The sequence below is a fragment of the Scyliorhinus canicula genome, chromosome 10, assembly GCF_902713615.1.
Source record: "Scyliorhinus canicula chromosome 10, sScyCan1.1, whole genome shotgun sequence".
Taxonomy (NCBI): domain Eukaryota; kingdom Metazoa; phylum Chordata; class Chondrichthyes; order Carcharhiniformes; family Scyliorhinidae; genus Scyliorhinus; species Scyliorhinus canicula.
Window position 1 is genome coordinate 10,108,917 of NC_052155.1, and position 23,107 is coordinate 10,132,023.

Below are 23,107 nucleotides of genomic sequence, written 5' to 3' on the forward strand. Positions count from 1 at the left end.
CCCGCAACGTGGCTGCGTGCCTGCCCGGAACGCCCCCTTCAGACGCGTCATCAGCCTCGTGTGATTCGTGAGGGCCACCATCTTGCCCGCCGACTCCAACACCGACCGACACGTTCGACCGATGGGGGCGGCCATCTTGGATGACCTTTTCTACCTAGCCCGACACGTGCGACTCACGGGGGCCGCCATTTTGTGACCCCGACACTGCCGACCATGCTGGCTACCCGCAGCTGGGCGCAGTTACCCTCGACCTGTCGCAGCCGAAGCACTTGAAAAACTCGATGGTCGTCCGGATCAACGGGCACGAGACTCCCTGCCTTTTCGACTCCGAGGGCACGGAGAGCTTTGTCCACCGCGACATGGTAAGGCGCTGCTCCTTTCCCATATACCCCACATCCCAAACCATCTCCCTTGCCTCCGGATCCCATTCGGTCCAGATCCGGGGGTACTGTATTGCTAACCTCATGATGCAGTGCGCCAAGTACGCCCGTTTTAAGTTGTACGTCCTCCCTCACCTCTGCGCCCCCCTACTGCTTGGATTAGACTTCCAATGCAGTCACCGAAGCCTGACCCTACAGTTCGGCGGACCCTTACCCCGCCCTCACGGTATGCAGACCCTCAAGGTCTCCCCCCCTTCGCTCTTTGCGAACCTCACTCCCAACTGTAAGCCCATCGCCACCAGGAGCAGGTGGTACAGTTCCCAAGATATGGCTTTTATCAAGTCGGAGGTCCAGCAACTGTTGAGTGAAGGGATCATCGAGGCCAGCAACAGCCCCTGGAGAGCGCAAGTGGTGGTCGTCCAGACCGGGGAAAAGAATCGGATGGTTGTGGACTACAGCCAGACTATTAACCGGTTCACACAACTGGATGCGTACCCCCTCCCCCGCATCGCGGAGATGGTCAACCAGATCGTGTAGTACCGTGTGTTCTCAACGGTCGATCTGAAGTCGGCCTACCACCAGCTCCCAATCCGCCCGGAAGAGCGCCACTACACTGCCTATGAAACAGCTGGCTGACTTTTCCACTTCCTCAGGGTCCCGTTCGGCGTCACTAACGGGGTCTCGGTCTTTCAGAGAATGATGGATCGAATGGTGGAACAGTACAGTTTGTGGGCTACATACCCGTACTTGGACAATGTCACCATCTGCGGCCATGATCAGCAGGACCATGGTGCCAACCTTCAGAGGTTCCTCCAGGCCGCCCAATCCCTCAACCTGAGGTACAACAAAGAGAAGTGCGTTTTCCGCACTACACGACTTGCCATCCTCAGCTACGTCGTGGAGAACTGAGTCCTAGGGCCCGACCCCGACTATATGCGCCCCCTCATGGAACTCGCGCCTCCCCACAGCCTCAAGGCCCTCAAACGATGCCTATGCCCAGTGGGTCCCCAATTATGCGGATAAAGCCCGCCCACTTACTCAAACCACCAGTTTTCCCGACGGATGAAGCCCGCTCGGCCTTCAGCTGCATCAAGGCCGACATCACCAAGGCAGCCATGCACGCGGTGGACGAGTCCGTCCCCTTTCAGGTAGAGAGCGATGCGTCAGATGTCGCCCTGGCCGCTACCCTTAACCAGGCGGGCAGGCCAGTAGCATTCTTTTCTAGAACCCACCACGCTTCCGAGATCCGACACTCCTCGGTCGAAAAGGAAGCACAAGCCATAGTGGAAGTCGTACAGCACTGGAGGCACTACCTAGCCGGTAGGAGGTTCACCCTCGTCACCGACCAGTGGTCAGTCGCCTTCATGTTTGACAACACACAAACGGGGCAAAATAAAAAATGACAAAATCCTGAGGTGGCGGATCGAGCTCTCCACCAAACATTACGATATCAAGTATCGTCCTGGGAAGCTCAACCAGCCCCCAGATGCCCTGTCCCCGCGGCTCATGCGCCAGCGCTCAAGATGACCGACTTTGGGCTATCCACAATGGGCTCTGTCACCCGGGGGTGACCCGGCTTACCCACTTTATTAAGGCCCGCAATCTGCCCTTCTCCACCGAGGAGGTCAAGGCCATGACCAGGTCTGTGCGGAGTGCAAACCGCACTTCTACCGGCCAGACAAGGCCCGCATGGTATAGGCCTCCCGGCCCTTTGAGCGCCTGAGCATGGACTTCAAAGGGCCCCTCCCTCCACCAACCGTAATATATACTTTCTAACCATCGTCAACGAGAACTCCCGCTTCCCCTTCGCCGTCCCCTGCCCCAACATGACCTCGGCCACTGTGATAAAGACACTGAACAGCATCTTCACACTGTTCGGTTTCCCTGCTTATGTACACAACGACCGGTGCACATCGTTCATGAGCGATGAGCTCAGTACCTGCTCAGCAAAGGCATAGCCTCGAGCAGGATTACGAGATATAACCCGCAGGGAAACAGACAGGTGGAGAGGGAGAACGCGACAGTATGGAAGGCCGTCCTTCTGGCTCTTTGGTCAAGAAGTCTCCTGACTCCCCGCTGGCAGGAGGTCCTCCCCGACGCCCTCACTCCATTAGATCACTCCTCTGCACAGCCATGAACGAGACCCCTCACGATCGTTTGTTTATCTTCCCTCGGAAGTCCATCTCTGGGGTCTCACTTCCATCTTGGCTGACAACTCCGGGACCTGTCCTTCTCCGGAGGCACATGAGGAGCCATAAGACCGACCCCCTGGTTGAGAGGGTCCAGCTGCTGCACGCCAACCCCCAGTACGCCTACATCGTGCACCAGGACGGACAGCACGATACGGTCTCCCTACGAGATCTAGCACCAGCTGGTTCCCCTGCCAATGCGCCCCCCCCCTCCCAGCTGCCTACAGCCACCCCCTGCGCCCCTTGCGCCCCCTGGGTCTCCAGTCTTGGCCCGCGCCGGCACTGCCGGCACCCGTCACCCCCTTGCCTAACCCCAACCACCTCTGACATGCCGGACTGAGGCTCAAGCTCCAGACATGACACCCCCGGAGTCACCATCTGCAACGACCGTGCCCGCCGCATCGCCAGAGCTGAGAAGGTCTAAAAGATCGATCCGGCTTCCAGACAGACTGAATCTCTAATGGAACCCACATCACCCCCGCTGGACTTGATTTTTTTTAACAGGGGGTGAATGTGGTGAATGTACTTCACCTAATGCATGAGCTGTCTGTACTGTCTGTATAATTATGTGACCTATGACCTGGAAGTGGTGATACGAGCTACTTCCAGGTACTGTACTGGAACCCCAGTGGGCTCCGCCTCTGGCTCCGCCCTCACCAGGGCCATATGTAGTCCGGCCACCTGTGGGTGGCACTCATTTGTACAGCCGACTCTGGCAGGCGTGTTCTTGGATATTAAAGCCTAATGTTCACTCGTTCTCATGGTCTCACAGTGAATTGACGGTATAACACTTATTTAACAGTCTGCTATGCACCACTTTGTCAAAGGCTCTCTGGAAATTTAAATAAATTGCGTCCACTGGTTCTCCTTTGTCTAACTTCCTTGTTACCTCCTCAAAGAACTCTAGCAGAATTGTCAGACATGACCTCCCCTTGACGAAGCCATGCTGTCTCAGCCCTATTTTATCATGGACTTCCAGAGTCACAAAGCACAGGAAGCCATCCAGCCCATCGTGTCTCTGCAAGACCTTTGAAAGAATGTCCAAGGGCAGCACGGCGGTGCCTTGGGTAGCACTGCTGCCTCACGGCGCTGAGGTCCCAGGTTCGATCCCGGCTCTGGGTCACTGTCCGTGTGGAGTTTGCACATTCTTCCCGTGCCTGCGTAGGTTTCACCCCCACAACCCAAAGGTAAGCAGGACAGGCGCATTGGCCACACTAAATTGCCTCTTACTTGGAAATTTTGTTTCAAAAGAAAAAAACTGTCCATTCAGTTCCACACCCCATGCATCACCCTGCAAAGCTTTCAACTTCAAATGTTTCTGCATTGTACTACAATTTGAAAGCACAGCATTGACTGAAAAACGCATTGGCATGCACTGATGTCATGAGAAGTGCTATTTGTGTCCAAGTTCTTTCTTTTTTCATCCAATTTCAATTGGAAAATTGCTTTTGAATTGCGTGCACAACCCTTTCAGGCAGAGCAACACAGCTGTGGGCGGCACGGTGGGACAGTGGTTAGCACTGCTGCCTCACAGCGCTAGGGACCTGGGTTCGAATCCAACCTTGGGTGACTGTGTGGAGTTTTCACGTTCTCCCCCTGTCTGCGTGGGTTTCCTCCGGGTGCTCCACTTTCCAACCACAGTCAAAAGATATGTAGGTTAGGTGGATTGGCCAATCTAATTTGCCCTTTAGTATCCAGACGTTAGGTGGTATTGCGGGGAAGAGGGTTTGGGTGGTGTTCTCTTTCAGAGGGCCGGTGCAGACCCGATGGGCCGAACGGCCTCCTTCTACACCGTAGGGATTCTATGATTCTATGAACTCACTGCTGAATAAATATCTCCTCTTGTGTGCTTAAAAGGGGACTTTGTGTTAATCAGACCACTAGCGATTATGATGTGTTTTGTAATCTGTGTTAATTCGGAAATTTGTGTGTAATTGTTAAGCTAAGGGGTACAATAAAGTTGTATTGTATCATAGTCTAATTTTTTCATGCTTATTAAATGTTTTTTCTTGTTAAATCCTGTAACTGTTCTTCCAACTTCTATTTTTAAAAAAGTTATACAGTCTCTTGAGCCAGGGTTCCATTCTGGGATCTCCTCGTCCGGTTATAACCTCAACTGGGATCAGAACATTTTCTGCAAACGAATCTTGGTCGTGATTAGGGTAGGGGTGCTCTTTCCAAGATCCGGTGCAGACTCGATGGGCCGAATGGCCTCCTTCCGCACTGTAAATTCTATCTATCTATCCTCTCTCCTAGTTATTTTGCCAGTCATTAACCTGTCAATCATCATAAACGGAGCTGGCAACCTAAGGAATTGAAACCTCTCACATGATAAACACAATGAGTGTGGATCCTTATAAATCCATTAAAATAAGTGATAATCTTCTGTGTGCATTTCAGCCGTCAGCTCTGGCTGTAGGCATTCCGGAAGCTTTGATCACATGGTATTCTGACCATATGGCATCTGCCCATGTGATGCCTGAGGTAAGAGTGAGATTAATTGCCTTTGGCATCAAAGCAGCACCTAACCAAGTGTGGCATTAAGGAATTGTAGCAGAATTTACTGGGAATCAGGGGCAAAGCTCCTCACTGCTTTGAGTCATACCTAGCACAAAGGGAGATTGTTGTGGATGTTGAAAACTGATCAATTCGACCCCAGTACATCGCTGCAGGAGTTCCTCAGAGTCGTGTCCCAGGCCCAATGATCTCCGGATGCTTCATCAATAATCTTCCCCATTTATTTATTCACAGAATGTGGACTGGCTAGATCAGCATCCCCAATTTCCCCTTGAGACGGTGGTGGTGAGCCACCTTCTTAAACTGCTGCAGTCTATGTGGTGCAGGCACACCCACAGTGCTGTTAGGGAGGGAGTTCCAGGATTTTGACCCAGCGACGGTGAAGGAACGGCCGATATATTTCCCAGTCAGGGTGGTGTGTAGCTTGGAGGGGAACCTGCAGGTGGCGCTGTTACCATGCATCTGCTGCCTTGCTATTTCTTGCAGTCCATTTAAGACTGAGATGCGGAGGAATTTCTTTACTCAAAAGGCTGTGATTCTTCAATGAGGTCTTTAGGGACTTCTACAGGGAACTGTACCGGTTGGAGCCGCCGGTGGTGGGAGGGAGAATGGAGAGCTTTTTGGACAGGCTGCGATTTCCAAGGGTGCAGGAGGAGCAGGTGGAGGGACCGGGGGCGCCGATCAAGCTGGAGGAGCTGGTCAGAGGGATTGGCCACATGCAGTCGGGGTAGGCGCCGAGACTGGATGGGTTCCTGGTTGAATTTTATAAGAAATACGCGGACCTGTTGGGCCTCCTGTTGGTTCGGACCTTTAACGAGGCATGGGAGGGGGGTGTTTTGCCCCCGACGATGTCTCGGGCGCTGATTTCCCTGATCCTGAAGCGTGATAAGGACCCCTTGCAGTGCGGATCATACAGGCCGATTTCACTGCTGAATGTGGACGCCAAGTTGCTGCCGAAGATCTTGGCCACTAAAATAGAGGACTGGGTGCCGGGGGTGATACATGAAGATCAGACGGGTTTTGTGAAGGGGAGGCAGCTGAACACTAACGTGCGAAGGCAGCTAAATGTGATAATGATGCCGGCAGCAGAAGGAGAGGCGGAGATTGTGGTGGCATTGGATGCGGAGAAGGCCTTTGATAGGGTTGAGTGGGGGTACTTGTGGGAGGTGTTGGAGAGGTTCGGGTTTGGGGTGGGGTTTATTAAATGGGTGAGGTTGCTGTACAAGGCCCCGATGGCGAGTGTGGCGAGAAATGGGAGGAGGTCCGAGTACTTCAGGCTCCACCGTGGGACGAGGCAGGGGTGCCCCCTGTCCCCCTTGCTTTTTGCATTGGCAATTGAGCCTCTTGCCATGGCTCTCAGGGAGTATGGGAGGTGGAGGGGTTTAGTGCGGGGTCGGGAGGAGCACCGAGTGTCACTGTATGCGGACGACTTGCTGTTGTATGTAGCAGACCCGGTGGGGGGAATGCCGGAGGTGATGGAGGTTCTTGCTGAGTTTGGGAGTTTCTCGGGATATAAATTGAACCTGGGCAAGAGTGAGCTGTTTGTCGTACACCCGGGAGATCAGGAGGAGGGGATTGGTAGGCTCCCACTAAAGAGGGCAGTGAGGAGTTTTAGGTACCTGGGAGTTCAGGTGGCTAGGAGCTGGGGGACTCTGCACAAGCTCAATTTTACTAGGTTGGTGGAGCAGATGGAGGAGGAATTTAAACGGTGGGACATGCTGCCGTTGTCGTTGGCGGGTAGAATACAGTCCGTTAAAATGACGGTGCTCCCGAGGTTTTTGTTTTTGTTTCAGTGCCTCCCCATTTTTGTTCCAAGGGCCTTTTTTAGGAGGGTGAACAGCAGCATTCTGGGATTTGTTTGGGCGCACGGGACTCCAAGGGTACGGAGGGTCTTTTTGGAGCAGGGCAGGGATAGAGGGGGGCTGGCGCTGCCCAACCTCTCTGGGTACTATTGGGCGGCTAACGTCTCGATGGTACGTAAGTGGGTAATGGATGGGGAGGGGGCAGCATGGAAACGGATGGAGATGGCGTCCTGTGGAGGCACGAGCCTGAAGGCACTGGTAACGGCACCGTTGCCGCTCCCTCCAACGAGGTACACCACGAGCCCGGTGGTGGCGGCTGCCCTCAAAATTTGGGGGCAGTGGAGGCAACACAGGGAGGAAGTGGGGGGCTCGGTGGAGGCCCCGCTGCGGGGGAACGACCGGTTTGTCCCAGGGAACATTGATGGCGGGTTCCTGGGGTGGCACAGGGCGGGCATTAGGAAGTTGAGAGACCTGTTCATTGACGGGAGGTTTGCGAGCCTTGGTGAACTGGAGGAGAAGTTTGAGCTCCCCCTGGGAATATGTTCAGGTACCTTCAGGTCAAGGCCTTTGCTGGGCGGCAGGTGGAGGGGTTCCCTTCGCTGCTCCCACGGGGGGTAAGGGATAGGGTGCTTTCGGGGGTTTGGGTCGGGGATGGGAAGGTGTCTGACATCTACCAGGTGATGCAGGAGGTGGAGGAGGCGTCGGTAGAGGAGCTGAAGGCTAAGTGGGAGGTGGAGCTGGGGGAGCAGATTGAGGAGGGGACAAGGGCGGAAGCCCTGGAGAGGGTGAACTCCTCCTCTTCATGTGCGAGGCTTAGCCTCATCCAGTTCAAGGTACTGCACAGGGCTCATATTTCAGGGACGAGGCTGAGCAAGTTTTTTGGGAGTGAGGACAGGTGCATCAGGTGTTCGGGGAGTCCAGCGAACCATGCCCATATGTTCTGGGCATGCCCGGCACTGGAGGAGTTCTGGAAGGGGGTAACGAGGACGGTGTCGAGGGTGGTAGGGTCCAGGGTCAAGCCAGACTGGGGACTCGCGATATTTGGGGTTGGGGTGGAGCCGGGAGTGCAGGAGGCGAAAGAGGCTGATGTTTTGGCCTTTGCGTCCCTAGTAGCCTGGCGGAGAATCTTGCTGCAGTGGAAAGATGCGAGACCTCCGAGCATGGAGACCTGGATTAATGACATGGCGGGATTCGTTAAGCTGGAGAGGATCAAATTCGCCCTGAGGGGGTCGGTACAAGGGTTCTTTAGGAGGTGGCAGCCTTTCCTTGACTTTCTGGCTCAACGATAAGGAACTAGGTCAGCAGCAGCAGCAACCCGGGGGGGGGGGGGGGGGAAGGGTCTCAGGGGGGTAGTGTTTAAGTTAATTTGCTTATTGTTCATTTATTTTGTTGTTTATTGGGTTTGGGGAGGGCGAGGGGGTTTGTTACATGCGTTGATACGGGTGCCGGGGGGTGTTTATTATTGTTATTATTATTATTGTTCTGTTGATATATATTTTTCAAAAAATTCCAATAAAAATTTTTTTTTAAAAAAAGGCTGTGATTCTTTGGAATTCTTTGCCCTAAAGGGCTGCGCAGGCTCAAGTCAGAATGATCAAATCAGAAATTGATACATTTCTGGTTAAAATGGCATCAAGGGACATGGGGGATAGTGAAGAAAACTGGGGGGTGATTCTCCAATATGGAGCCCAAGTGCTCGCGCCATCGTGAACACCGTCGTGTTTCACGATGGCGCGAACCAGGCCCGGGTACGACCGATTCTGGCCCCCACAGGGGCCGCGCAGTTGGGCTGCGCCAATCTGCGCATGCGCGGGGGACATGTTTAGAGCGTCGGCCCTGACTCAACATGGCGTCGGTGTTCAGGGGCCGGCCGCATCAGAAAGTAGGCCCCGGGGGGGGGGGGGGGGGGGGGGGGGGGGGGGAAGAGGCTGGCCCCCCGATCAGTGAGCTCTGATCGCGGGCCAGACCCTATCGGAAGCCCCCCCCCCTCCGGTGAAGGAGCCCCTTCCCCTTCCCCCAGGCCCCCCCCCCCCCCGGTGAATCGCCCCCATGATGTACAGGTAGCTGATCATCCGTGATCTGTTGAATGTAGAACAAGCCCGGCAGGCTGATGGCCTACCCTTTCTCTTATGTTCCTATGTTCTTGGTGATATAGATAGCAGGATTGCAAAGGGAGGCAGTGGCGTAGTGGTATTATCGCTAGACTAGTAATCCAGATACCCAGACTCCTGCTCTTGGGACTGGGGTTTGAACCTCGCCATGGCAGATGGCAAAATTTGAATTCAATAAAAGAAAATCTGGAATTAAAAGCCTAAAAGGTGACCATGAAAACGTTGTCGATCGTCGTAAAACCCCATCTGGTTCACTAATGTCCTTTAGGGAAGGAAATCTGCCGCCCTTACCCGGTCTGGCTTATATGTGACTCCAGATCCACAGCAAAGTGGCTGACTCATAAAAATGCCCTCAAGGATGGGCAACAAATGGTGGCCCAGCCAGTGATACCCACATCGCATGAACAAATAAAAAAAAAGATTCTGTCAGAAGAGCCCTGGTGAGTTGCTGTCTTGTAGGTGGTACACATTGTTGCCACTGATTTGATTTGATTTATTGTCACCTGTACTGAAGTACAGTGTAAAGCATTTTTCTGCGGCAGAGGGAATGTACACAGTACGTACATAGTAGACAAAAGAATAATTAACAGGGAACATTGATAAGTGGTACATCAACAAAACAGTGATTGGTTACAGTGCAGAACAAGGGGCCAAACAGCAAATACATGAGCAAGAGCAGCATAGGGCATTGTGAATAGTGTTCTTACAGGGAACAGATCAGTCCGAGGGGGAGTCGTTGAGGAGTCGCGTAGCTGTGGGGAAGAAGCTGTTCCTATGTCTGGATGTGCGAGTCTTCAGACTTCTGTACCTTCTGCCTGATGGAAGGGTCTGGAAGAAGGCAATGCCTGGGTGGAAGGGGTCTCTGATAATGCTGTCTGCCTTCCTGAGGCAGCGGGAGGTGTAGACAGAATCAGTGTGGGGGTGGCAGGCTTGTGTGATGCGTTGTGATGCGTTGGCCACACTCCGCAGTTTCTTGCCGTCTTGGACCGAGCAGTTGCCATACCAGGTTGTGATGCAGCCGGATAGGATGCTCTCTATCGCACATCTGTAGAAGTTTGAGTGTCGATGCAGACAAGGCAAATTTCTTTAGCTTCCGTAGGAAGTATAGACGTTGTTAGGCTTTCTTGACTGTTGCATCAATGTGAGTGGACTAGGACAGACTGTTGGTGATGGTGACCCCCAGGAACTTAAAGCTATCGACCATCTCCATTTCGGAGCCATTGATGCAGACGGGAGTATGTGTCGTGCTGCGCTTCCTGTAGTCGATGATCAGTTCCTTGGTCTTTCCAACATTTAGAGAGAAGTTATTTTTGGTACACCATGCAACCAAGTGATGTATCTCCCTCCAGTAGTCTGATTCGTTGTTGTTTTAGATACGGCCCACCACAGTCGTATCATCCGCAAACTTATAGGTTAACAAGGGAGGAATTGAATGTTGAAGGTGGTGGATGGGTGCCAATCAAGCGGGTTGCTTTGACCTGGATGGTGTTGAGCTTCTTTTATAATAATCTGTATTAGTGTCACAAGTTAGCACTGCAATGAAGTTACTGTGAAACGCCCCTAGTCGCCACATTCCGGCGCCTGTTCGGGTGCACAGAGGGAGAGTTCAGAATGCCCAATTCACTGAACAGCACATCATTCGAGACTTGTGGGAGGAAACCGAAGCACCCGGAGGAAACCCACGCAGACACGGGGAGAACGTGCAGACTCCGCACAGAGTGACCCAAGCCAGGAATCGAACCTGGGACTCTGATGCTGCGAAGCAACAGGGCTAACCACTGTGCTACCGTGCCGTCTTGAGTTTTGTTGGAGCTGCAATCATCCAGTGAAGAATATTCCGTCGAACTCCTGACTTGTGCCTTGTCGATGGTGGACGGGGCTTTGGAGAGTCTTTGGTGAGTGACTTGCTGCAGAATTCCCTTCCTCTGACGTTCTCTTAGAGCTACAATATTTATATGGCTGGTTGAGTTCAGTTTCTGGTCAGTGGTAACCCCCGGATGTTTCAAAGTGGGGATATTCGCTGATTGTACAATGTTCAGTGACATTCGCAACTCCTCACCTGCTGAAGGAGTTCTTGTCTATATGTAGGAAGACCTGGGGTGGGATTCTCCGACCCCCATGCCGGGTGGGAGAATCGTTGGGGTTCGGCCTGAATCCCGCCCCCGCCGTCCTCCCAATTCTCCTGCCCCCCAAAAACCGGCCTGGCATGAGTCGCGCCGCCCGGCTCGGAGAATGGCGGGGTCCGGCGCAACTCAATGGGCGCCGGGGCCGCCCGAATTCTCCGGTCCACGATGGGCCGAAGTTCCGCCCGCCTGTAGCCGGTCCCGCCGGCGTTAGTCAGAGTAGGTTCCTTACTGGCGGGGACCTGGCGGCACGGGCGGGCTCGGGGTTCCTGGGGGTCGCGGGGGGATCTTGCCCCGGGAGGTGCCCCCACGGTAGACTGGCCCGTGGTCGGGGCCCACCGATCCGCGGGCGAGCCTGTGCCGGGGGGGGGGGGGCACTCTATTCCTTCCGCATCGGCCGTTGTGGTCCTCCGCGATGGCCGATGCGGAAGTGAATCCCTGTGTGCATGTGCGGGGATGACGCCAGCATGCGCTGGCGCTCTCATGCATGCGCCAACTCGTGCCGGCCGGAGGAGGCCCTTCGGCGCCCTTTGTGTTAGCGTTGTATAGGCCCCTATCCTGCCGACCAGCAGGGCGCCAACCACTCCGGGGCGGGCTTAACCCCTGAAGGTGCGAAGGATTCTGTACCTTTGCGGGAAGCCTGATGCTGGAGTGGTTCACGCCACTCCGTCCCACCGGGACCCCCCGCCCCGCCGGGTACGGGAGACTCCCGCCCCTGGACACCATTTAGCCTTGGGATGATAAGTAGCAACATTTGCCAGGCAAGTGACAGGCAATGAGCATCTCCAACAGGAGAGAATTTAACCATCTGCCCTTAACATTCAACGGCATTACCATTGCAGAATCCCTCACCATCAACTTCCTAAGGGTTACCAATGAGTAAAACAGAAAATGACACGAAAGGAGAAATCAGGACCAGCGGTTTGATCCGTGATCATTGATTTATTATCCAACCATCAGTCAGAACAAAACAGGAGGAAAAATATATTGCAAAGTAACATCCAGAACAGAGTCACACAGGGTATTGGTAATGTTTCATTTTACTTCAATTATAATTTAATTTAAAATTAAACAACCGTAAAGTTAAAGTAAATATATTAATTAGTACAAAAACTAAAGCCAATTTGATCATTTATCATATACTTGCAATGTTCAGTTAATTAAACAGATAACGTTAAAATTAAATAGCAAGCGAGACTAACACAAAAGGATTCAATATTGTTCAATTCATCAAAATCTGACGTATATTGATAAACCGAGTTATGTAAAACATTTTAAGTTAACTCACTATAAAATAAAGCGATATCGGTACAGGGTGAGTAGCTGATGGACCATACATAGGCTGCTTTCCCCTTTGAGGGGGAGAGAGAGTGGAGTGGTGGTGATTTAACCTGAGGATCACCACACCCCAGGCAAGGGACATAGAACATAGAACATAGAACAGTACAGCACAGAACAGGCCCTTCGGCCCTCAATGTTGTGCCGAGCCATGATCACCCTACTCAAACCCACGTATCCACCCTATACCCGTAACCCAACAACCTCCCCCTTAACCTTACACTACGGGCAATTTAGCATGGCCAATCCACCTAACCCGCACATCTTTGGACTGTGGGAGGAAACCGGAGGACCCGGAGGAAACCCACGCACACAGGGGGAGGACGTGCAGACTCCACACAGACAGTGACCCAGCCGGGAATCGAACCTGGGACCCTGGAGCTGTGAAGCATTTATGCTAACCACCATGCTACCCTGGCTGAGAAGGCGGAATAACCTTAGCCGGTACGGGAATTGAACTGTTGGCATTGCTCCCCATCTCTAACCAGCCACCCAGCCAACTGAGCGAAGCAACCTCCCTGTGTTTCTTTGTCCCTGTGTATTTATTTATTTAAGTCTGAAGTGTATTTATGCTAACTCAGCAAATAGCCTAATAAACCAGGATGTGGCAGGTCACCTCAGACTCGTGGAGTGCGCGTCCGTCCTGTTCCATGTGGGAACTCCAGATGCTTCTCATGACCCGGATAACCACATGCGTCAGCTGCCGTTGCAACTTGGATTCTGGGTTTTTTAGCTTGAACAGCAGCTGACATCACTGCCAGGCATCCACATGGCTGGGAGTTTCATAGTTGTCACCCTGAAAAGACGTTTCTGTGTCTGCAGAACTGAATCCAGGATGGTGTGTGACCTCTGTGGTGTCAGGGTCAAGGAAGTCACTGAGTTGTGGCATAGCACTCTGGGTGGTGGGTGGGTGGGGGGGGGGGGGGGGGGCGGTGACACTGAACAGTCAGATAGTCCATATTGGTACCAATGGCATCACTGCAAACTGAACTTGTTGCAAACTTGCCGGCAAAATAATTAACAACCCCCCCCCCCTTCCCGCTACTCTTATTCTACTTACATGTTTCACTACTTACATGTACTGCATCTGTTTCTTTCAGTTAATAAGAGTCCATTGGAAATGTTCGACTCAAGGACAGAAACTCATGTTCGCAAAGGGAGAATACACTGCCACAGGTTTGTGCAGAGCAGAGTGTGCATGCCGCTAAACCACATCGTTGGCACACAAACGTTCCAAGGGAGGCTCGACAAATTTGACATTTGCAAGGGAGAAAGCTGGCAGCCAAACTTTTCTCTTCAACGTAAAACAGCCGAGCAGGAAGACTATCCTTCCTCCTTTCCAGCAAATCACCCTTGCAAACGTTCACTGGTTTGGACTCTAAGTGAACGGTTTTACGCCAATACGAACCATCTTTATTTGGTTTGAAAAGGAGCTCGGAGCCAGCATTAGCAGGGAAATTTGAGGCAGTACGGAGTGAGGGCAATAAACGATGGCTTGCTTCAATCTCAGTGCTCGCTGAATTTGATAAAAAGCAAGTGTTATGTTTGTACACTCTACTTGAAGTGAGTGCCTCTGGTTTATTTGGTTTTCTCAAGTTACCCTTGTAGTTCTGTTCCAGGTGTTGTCTGCTCCAATTCATTTTTATTGGTTTGGGAATAAGTTTCCTGTTTTTCCTTTCTTCCCGGACTCCGGGACAGCCCATCGCACCGTCGGTCCTTTGTCTATTGTCCTTTACCGTCTCGAGCTCATTGCAACCCCAAGTCCGAACATGTGAAACAGTCTCCATTAACCGTTCACACTCCAGTTGAGCAAGCAGAAACTCAAAAGCCAATGTCTTCAGGTACTGAGATTGGGCGGAGCCCCTGTAGCAGTAAACCTCTTCCTCCTGCCCCCAAGAGTAACCTATAGTTGTCAGCAATTGTTGGACATTTGCTTTGCACATGACGGGCCAAACGGAGTGTACAAAGGCAGGTGCAAAAATCTGGAAAACAGAATCAAATAAATTGTACACATATTTTGATAATGAGCTGTACCTCATGTTAATATATCACAACATTTCTTTTTTTTAAAATGCATTTTGTTACAAACATGTATCAAAACAGGTTCATAGAATTATCATAGAATTTACAGTGCAGAAGGAGGCCATTCGGCCCATCGAATCTGCACCGGCTCTAGGAAGGAGCACCCTAACCAAGGTCAACACCTCCACCCTATCCCCATAACCCAGTAACCCCACCCAACACTAAGGGCAATTTTGGACACTAAGGGCAATTGATCATGGCCAATCCACCTAACCTGCACATCTTTGGACTGTGGGAGGAAACCGGAGCACCCGGAGGAAACCCACGCACACACGGGGAGGATCTTCGCACAGACAGTGACCCAAGCCGGAATCGAACCTGGGACCCTGGAGCTGTGAAGCAATTGTGCTATCCACAATGCTACCGTGCTGCCCCAGGTTACAGCGAATGAACACGCTCGGGAATCATACTTCCCAACAATCAACTCTAAAGTCTGTACAGATTTTTCCCCTTTTTCCCCCTCCCCCCTGCGACGAACAGCCCCTCAAACACGGTCACAAACATCCCCCACCTTTCCTCAAACCCCCCTGAAGAGCCCCTTAACTCGTACTTTATCTTCTCTAATGGCAGGAAGTCGTACAGGTCCTCCAACCAAGCCGCTATCCCCGGTGGTGATGCCGACCGCCACTCCAGCAAAATTTGCTGTCGTGCGATCAGAGAGGCGAAGGCCACAGCATCGGCCTTCCTCCTCTCCATGAGCTCCGGCTTCTCTGAAACCCCAAATATCGCCACCAAAGGGTCTGGGTCCACTCCCTCCTCCACTATCCTGGCTAAGACCATGAACACCCCCGCCGAGAATCTTCCCAAATTTTCGCAACCCCAAAACATGTGCGCGTGATTCGCTGGCCCCCGCCCACACCTTTAACACTCATCTGCTACCCCCTGAAAGAACTGACTCATTTTCACACGAGTCACAATCACAACACTTCTACTGCACACCTCAGTATCAAATAACGTGCCCATCTTTGCCAGAAGGCTGTGTTTGAAAGCCTCCAAATCAGCCGTGGTCATACTGAATGGTAGAACAAGTGCAAGGGGCTGAATGGCCAGAAGACCATAAAACATAGGAGCAGAATTAGGCCACTCGGCCCATCGAGTCTGCTCCGCCATTCAATCATGGCTGATATTTTTCCCATCCCCAATCACCTGCCTTCTCCCCATAACCCCTGATCCCTTTATTAATCAAGAACTATCTATCTCTGTCTTAAAGACACTCAGTGATTTGGCCTCCACAGCCTTCTGCGGCAAAGAGTTCCACAGATTCACCACCCTCTGGCTGAAGAAATTCCTCCTCATCTCAGGTTTAAAGGATCGTCCCTTTAGTCTGAGATTGTGTCCTCTGGTTCTAGTTTCTCCTACCAGTGGAAACATCCTCTCCACGTCCACTCTATCCAGGCCTCGCAGTATCCTGTAAGTTTCAATAAGGTTCCCCCTCATCCTTCTAAACTCCAACGAGTACAGATTCCTCAACCGTTCCTCATCCGACAAACACTTCATTCCAGGGATCATTCTTGTGAACCTCCTCTGGACCCTTTCCAAGGCCAGCACATCCTTCCTTAGATACAGGGCCCAAAACTGCTCACAATACTCCAAATGGGGTCTGACCAGAGCTTTATACAGCCTCAGCAGCACATATTTGCTCTTCTATTCTAGCCCTCTTGACATGAATGCTAACATTGCATTTGCTTTTTCATGGCCAACTCTGCTCCTGTTTCATATGTTCTTCCTTATTCACCTTGAAACAAAATTTCAATTGTGTTGGCATTTCTTTTGTCTCTATCTACCTGGATCTCTGCTTCTAAGGAGTTAACTCCATCCTTTATCTTTTCGCCAGTAATTCATAGAAAACCTGCATTGACCTTGGATACGCCGCTTCCATCATCTCACCTATTTGGACACTAAGGGCAATTTAGCATGGCCAATCCACTTTGGACGCACATCTTTGGACTGTGGGAGGAAACCGGAGCGCCCGGAGGAAACCCACGCAGACACGAGGAGAACGTGCAGACTCCGCACAGACAGTGACCCAAGCCGGGAATCGAATCTGGGACCCTGGGGGGTGGGAAGCAACTGTGCTAACCACTGTGCTACCGTGCTGGCCTTGCTCTGTTCAGTACTGATCACCCTATCGTAGGAAGGACATTGTTAAACGAGAAAGAGTGCAGAAGAGATTTACGAGGATGCTACCAGGACTTGATGGTCTGAGTTATAAGGAGAGGCTGGATAGGCTGGGACTTTTTTCCCTGGAGCGTAGGAGGTTTAGGGATGATCTTATAGAGGTCTAATGAGGAGCATAGATAAGGTAGATAGTCTAGGACTGGAGGGCATAGGTTTAAGAGAGACATAAAAAAGAGACCAGAGGGGAAATTTCTTCACACAGAGGGTGGTGAGCATCTGGAATGAGCTGCCAGAGGCAGTGGTAGAGGTGGGTATGATTTGTCCTTTAAAAAGCAGTTAGACAGTTACATGGGCAGGGTGGGTACAGAGGGATATGGGCCAAATGCGGGCAAGTGGGACTAGCTTAGTGATAGAAACTGGGCAGCATGGCCAAGCTGGGCCGAAGGGCCTGTTTCTATGCTGTAAACATCAATGACTCTATCACACAATGATTGGAGTGGCCTCCTGTGCTGTAACCATTTTAGCTATTCTGCCTTCTACAATAACCCACTGTCGGAAACCGAACTTACATTGACTCTTTTAAATTCTTTCCTCCAAGGAAAAATCAGAAGGTTGACACAAATCCTTTCAAAGATTTCAAAGGCTTTTTGGAGAGAATTGAAGCTGGATGATTCTTCCCTGCTAAATGCGTTGCCAACAATCCGGCAAAATTGTATTTCAAACCGTCTACCGTCCTCGCTGTAGGCTGTCAGCCATTCAGTCATGAGGGCTCGCATTGCAAGTTCCTCCGTAGAAGCCTCACCATCGCTGTTACGTTTTGACCCCTGGAAACGTACGTATCCTTGACGCAGAGATTCCTTTTCAGCCTCCATATGTTATCTCCAAAGTTCAAATTCTTTATCAAGGACTGTGGAATTTTGTAAAAGGCCTCATTCGCCTGTAACTGAATAATCACACAGAATTATTGATGTGACCATCAATTCACAAGACGCGTGGTTGGAAGTGAACAGTGGTTTTAATAGTCTTACAACAGAGCCTGCCTGTGACGAGATGAACTGGCAGCAGGCTCACAACTCCTGATCTTTATACTTCCGGTTAGTGGGAGGAGCCATGGACAGAGCCATGGGCGGAGCCAAGGGTGGAGCCTAGTACAAACTCCTCATCTCCCCCTATGGGCAGAGCCGCGCAACTGCACGTATACAGAGCTCACAAAGGCACAATACATATAATACAACACAGTGTGAATTACTAGGATTAGAATTCACCACAATTATTGCATTAGTTACAGAGAACATTTCATAATTCTTCTCACGTAAAATTAGTCAGCCACGCAATAATCTACACTTTAAAGTTTCAAATAAAGCAATTTAAAGCTTATCCTGGGCCCAATTTGTAAATACCAGCTGTATTTCCTGGGGTCACCTTCCATGTTTACAGCAGTCACTTACAGTGATATAGTGGCTTTAGTATCAGTTCCTTAAAGGCGTTTCTCTGGAGCACGATCAAAATCAAATTTGAACCAACAGCTGGATGAAAGGGGAAGGGTTTAAGGAGCGTCTTTAAGGAAGAAACGTTGCCAGAATCGAAGCTGACCATAGGCTGCTTTCCCCTGTGATGTGGAGGGCTGACTGGTGGTCTGACCTGAGGATCACCACACCTCAGTGAGATTAAGAAGACTGGGCCTTAATGAAAGGACAGCACGGTGGCACAGTGGTTAGCACTGTTGCTTCACAGTGCCAGGGTCCCAGGTTCAATTCCCGGCTTGGGTCGCTGTCTGTGCGAAATCTGAACATTCTCCCCGTGTCTGCGTGGGTTTCCTCCGGGTGCTCCGGTTTCCTCCTACAAGCCCAAAGATATGCAGGTCAGGTGGATTGACCAAGCTAAGGTTAGGTGGGGTTACTGGGTTACGGGGATAGGGTGGAAGTGTGGGGTGTTCTTTCCAAGGGTTGGTGCAGACTTGATGGGCCGAATGGCCTCCTTCTGCACTGTAAATTCTATGTCTATGTCTAACAGGCGGCGGAGTGTGGCGACTAGGGGATTTTCACAGTAACTTCATTGCAGTGTTAATGTAAGCCTACTTGTGACACGAATAAAGATTATTATTATTAGAAGGGCTGAATGGCCTCCTCCTGCTTCTATTTTCTATGTTTCTCCAGTTGAACTTTGGCAGGATCAAAGCATCTTGTTTAACTTCTTAATAACTCCAGATGCTGGCTCTTGAATCCCTTTGAGAGATAGATTGAGAGAGAGAGAAAGAGAGAGAGAGATTGAGCGAGAAAGAGAGAGAGAGAGCGAGAAAATGGGGCCTCACGGTAGCATGGTGGTTAGCATCAATGCTTCACAGCTCCAAGTTCCCAGGTTCGATTCCCGGCTGGGTCACTGTCTGTGTGGAGTCTGCACGTCCTCCCCGTGTGCGCGTGGGTTTCCTCCGGGTGCTCCGGTTTCCTCCCACAGTCCAAAGATGTGCGGGTTAGGTGGATTGGCCATGCTAAATTGCCCGTAGTGTAAGGTTAATGGGGGGATTGTTGGGTTACGGGTATACGGGTTACGTGGGTTTAAGTGGGGTGATCATTGTTCGGCACAACATCGAGGGCCGAAGGGCCTGTTCTGTGCTGTACTGTTCTATGTTCTATGTTCTAAAACAAAAGACTTGCATTTATATAGCATTTTTCACATCCACCGGATGTCTCCAAGTGCTTTATAAGTACTTGCTGAAGTGTAGTCACTGTTACTATGTCAAAAACAGGGCAGCCAATTTGTGCACAGCAAGCTCCCACAGAGCCATTCGCTTTTCTGCAATGTTGGTTGAGGGATAAACATTGGGCAGGAGACCAGCAATGAGCCCCCTGCTCTACTTCAAAGTAGCGCCAAGGGATCTTTTACATCCACTGAACAGACAGAAGGGACCTGAATTTAACGTCTCACGCCCCACGACGTGTTTGCCAAGAGTGTAGACAGCTCACCAATGGATGCCATCCGGATCTTCCAGTCCACGGTACTTTACCTGGTCCGCCCGTCCCACTGCCGGGGAACCCACCGCATGGTAAGGGGTCCCTTCGGCAGCAGCTGAATGGGCCAGAAAATCCATGCACGGTGGCACAGTGGTTAGCACTGCTGCCTCACAGCGCCAGGGACCCGGGTCCAATTCCCGCCTTGGGTCACTGTCTGTGCGGAGTCTGCACATTCTCCCCGTGTCTGCGTGGGTTTCTTCCGGGTGCTCCTGCTTCCTCCCACAGTCCAAAGATGTGCAGGTGAGGTGGATTGGCCGTGATAAATTGCCCATTGTGTCTAACGGTCAGGTGGGGTTGCCGGGAAGTGGGCCGAAGTGGGCCGAGGTGGGCCCAGGCTGTGTGTTTCCATCCTGTCTCCTTTTTATTGTCACTCCCGGTGCGGCCACACCCATCAACATTTGAACCCTTCCTGACTAACCACGCAAACCAAACTATTCACGACTCAAGCCAGCCCAGTATTCTACCACCCTTGGTTACCTCCCACTCTCCCTGTCTTTACCAAGCTCCAACGAATCGCCGCCCGACAGCATATCGACATCAGAACCCTGATCCTTGTTTACAAACCTCTCCACGGCCTTCGCTTGGCTGCCCCTCTGCCCGGCCTGTGTCCACTACTTTACAAACTCACAGTCTCTTTTCAATTTGCTGTGTCTTTTGGCAGTGCAGCATTCAGACACTTCAGCCCTGCACTCCACAACCCTTCCTCAATCAGCCGTTGCCTGATACAAATTCCTGAGGAGTTGCATGCGTCGCTATGGCAACACTATTTTAGCTGCATGTGCTCATCTGGATAGAAAATGACTGCATGAGCATATTTCCTGTATATGTTTACTTCTCAGAGCAAGCAGTAGCCAAGGAAGTAAGAGTACTCACCACAAGCCAGGAACAGTCCCACACTCTTACCACTTTGAAGGAAGAACTTGCATTTATGTAGCGCCTTACTCAGGATCTCCTGAAACACTTTACAGTTAATTAAGTATTTTTGAAGTGCCGACGATGTTATAATGTCAGGAGCGACAAATGCACAAAAAGGTTATAAAGTCCGGGTAAAGGACCTGATACAGGATCACAGCCCAATGATCAGTGTGCCAAGGAGGTTGGTGCTGGAGGTTAGATTTGTAATGGGAAGCAGATGGCACATTTTATTCAGCGGCGCCATCTGAATCCAGTAAAGTGGGAACTGGTGAGACATGGGCGAATAATGGAAGGTCTCATGGGGAGAGGGTGCCTGGATTTCATGGTCCATGTGGCCTCAACAAGGGCCTGACTGAGTGTATAGCACAGCAAGACCAATGTCTCTTTGTTAATGTGCTGTCAGGCTGGAGAGGGATGTTCAGGCATTTGTGAACCTTCAGGACATGTTTCAGCTGCAGGCGGTGGCCTGGGGCTGACATATCAGGAACGAGAGCAAGTCTACGGTTCAATATTGGCCTTGAGGCTTGCCAGTGGGGGCAAGATGTAATCACATCTCCGTTCTATTGGTCCACAGGAAAAAAGGAGGAATATGAAATGAAAAAAATGAAAATTGCTTATTGTCACGAGCAGGCTTCAAATGAAGTTACTGTGAAAAGCCCCTAGTCACCACATTCCGGCACCTGTTCGGGGAGGCTGGTACGGGAATCGAACCATGCTGCTGGCCTGCTTAGTCTGATTTCAAAGCCAGCGATTTAGCTGTGTGCTAAACAGCCCCTATAGAACGCAGGCTGCAAGTAATACTACCTCCTTTGGATATTGGATTTTGTTTATTGTTACGTGTACCAAGGTACAGTGAAAATTATTTTTCTGCGAGCGGCTCAACAGATCATTAAGTACATAAAAAGAAAAGAAAATACATAATAGGGCAACACAAGGTACACAATGTAAATACATAAGCACCGGCATTGGGTGAAGCAGACAGGAGTGCAGTATTAATCAGGTCAGTCCATAAGAGGGTCATTTCGGAGTCTGGTAACAGCGGGGAAGAAGCTGTTTTTGAGTCTGTTCGTGTGTGTTCTCAGACTTTTGTATCTACTGCCCGATGGAAGAAGTTGGAAAAGTGAGTAAGCCGGGTGGGAGGGGTCTTTGATTATGCTGCCCGCTTTCCCCAGGTAGCGGGAGGTGAAGACCGAGTTAATGGATGGGAGGCAGGTTTGTGTGATGGGCTGGGCTGTGTTCACGACTCTCTGAAGTTTCTTGCGGTCTTGGGCCGAGCAGTTGCCATACCAGGCTGTGATGCAGTCAGATGAAAATGAAATGAAAATGAAAATCGCTTATTGTGCCGAGTAGGCTTCAATGAAGTTACTGTGAAAAGCCCCTAGTCGCCACATTCCGGTGCCTGTTCAGGGAGGCTGGTACGGGAATTGAACCGTGCTGCTGGCCTGCCTTGGTCTGCTTTAAAAGCCAGCGATTTAGCCCAGTGTGCTAAACCAGCCCCTCGATAGGATGCTTTCTATGGTGCATCTGTAAAAGTTGGTAAGAGTCAGTGTGGACATGCCGAATTTCCTTAGTTTCCTGAGGAAGTATAGGCGTTGTTGTGCTTTCTTGGTGGTAGCGTCGACGTGGGTGGACCAGGATCATGTGCACACCGAGGAATTTGAAGCTGCTAACCGTCTCCACCTCGGCCCCGTTGATGCAGACGGGCGTGTACAGTACTTTGCTTCCTGAAGTCAATGACTTGATAGCTCTGATGCGAGTGAGGAAAAGAAGGGCGCAGTGGAGTTCCAGGAATACCCAGACGCTGATGAGGAGGGATCACATCCACAGAAGCTTTTGGCACAACCAAGTGTCAACAGAAGGTGCCTATCGTACATGGAGAAGAATGAGGGACAGTGTCATAGACACCTTTGTTTATCAAGGGATATGTGTAGCATATCCGCCACATCCTTAGTGAGGATCGCAGCCCGCACGGATTGGGAGGCCATCCTATGCTGGTTCCACTGAAGGTTACTGCTGTTCAGTGTTTTTGCAGGCAGATTCCAATGGGAACCTCTGCCGAATATCACAGTCGCCCACTCATAAACGCAGATAGGAGGTCACCAATGTCCTTCTCAGTAAGACACCCAATTATGTCCAGTTCTCCCTGGTTGAAACCAGCCAGGCTGCCAGAGCACTGGGTTTCACAGCGATCTTTTGCTTCCCACAAGTACAGGGTGCCATCTACTGCACAAATGTGACCTTCAGAGCTCCCTGGAAGCAGCCAGTAAGATTCATCAATGGGAAAGGATTCCACTCTCTGATCTGTGATCACAAAAAGCAGGTTATGTAGGTTTGTGCAAGATACGCTAGGAGCACACAGAACTTTATATATTGAGCACAGTAAGAAGTCTTACAACACCAGGTTAAAGTCCAACAGGTTTGTAGTGAATCACTAGCTTTCGGAGCGCAGCTCCTTCCTCAGGTGAATGAAAAGGTATGTTCCAGAAACATTTATATGTATAAAGTCAATGATGCAAGACAA

General features: G+C 51.0%; 1 protein-coding gene across 1 annotated transcript; it reads right to left on the reverse strand.

The window, feature by feature from the left end:
• Nucleotides 1-13,547: 13,547 nt before the first annotated feature.
• On the reverse strand, nucleotides 13,548-20,293 carry LOC119972915 (spermatogenesis-associated protein 2-like). The gene is made up of 3 exons (XM_038810461.1): nucleotides 20,236-20,293; nucleotides 17,230-17,603; nucleotides 13,548-14,442 (listed from the first exon to the last, which is right to left on the reverse strand). The coding sequence occupies exons 2-3, from the start codon at nucleotides 17,530-17,532 to the stop codon at nucleotides 13,561-13,563; spliced, it is 1,185 nt and encodes a 394-aa protein (XP_038666389.1). The 5' UTR covers nucleotides 17,533-17,603; nucleotides 20,236-20,293; the 3' UTR covers nucleotides 13,548-13,560.
• Nucleotides 20,294-23,107: the final 2,814 nt, after the last annotated feature.

Coding starts and splice junctions, on each gene's coding strand:
- LOC119972915 (XM_038810461.1), bottom strand. CDS start 17,532: ATGGAGGCTGAAAAGGAATCTCTGCGTCAAGGATACGTACGTTTCCAG. Junction 14,443..17,229: donor AAGAATTTAAAAGAGTCAAT/GTAAGTTCGGTT, acceptor TCTGTTTTCCAG/ATTTTTGCACCTGCCTTTGT.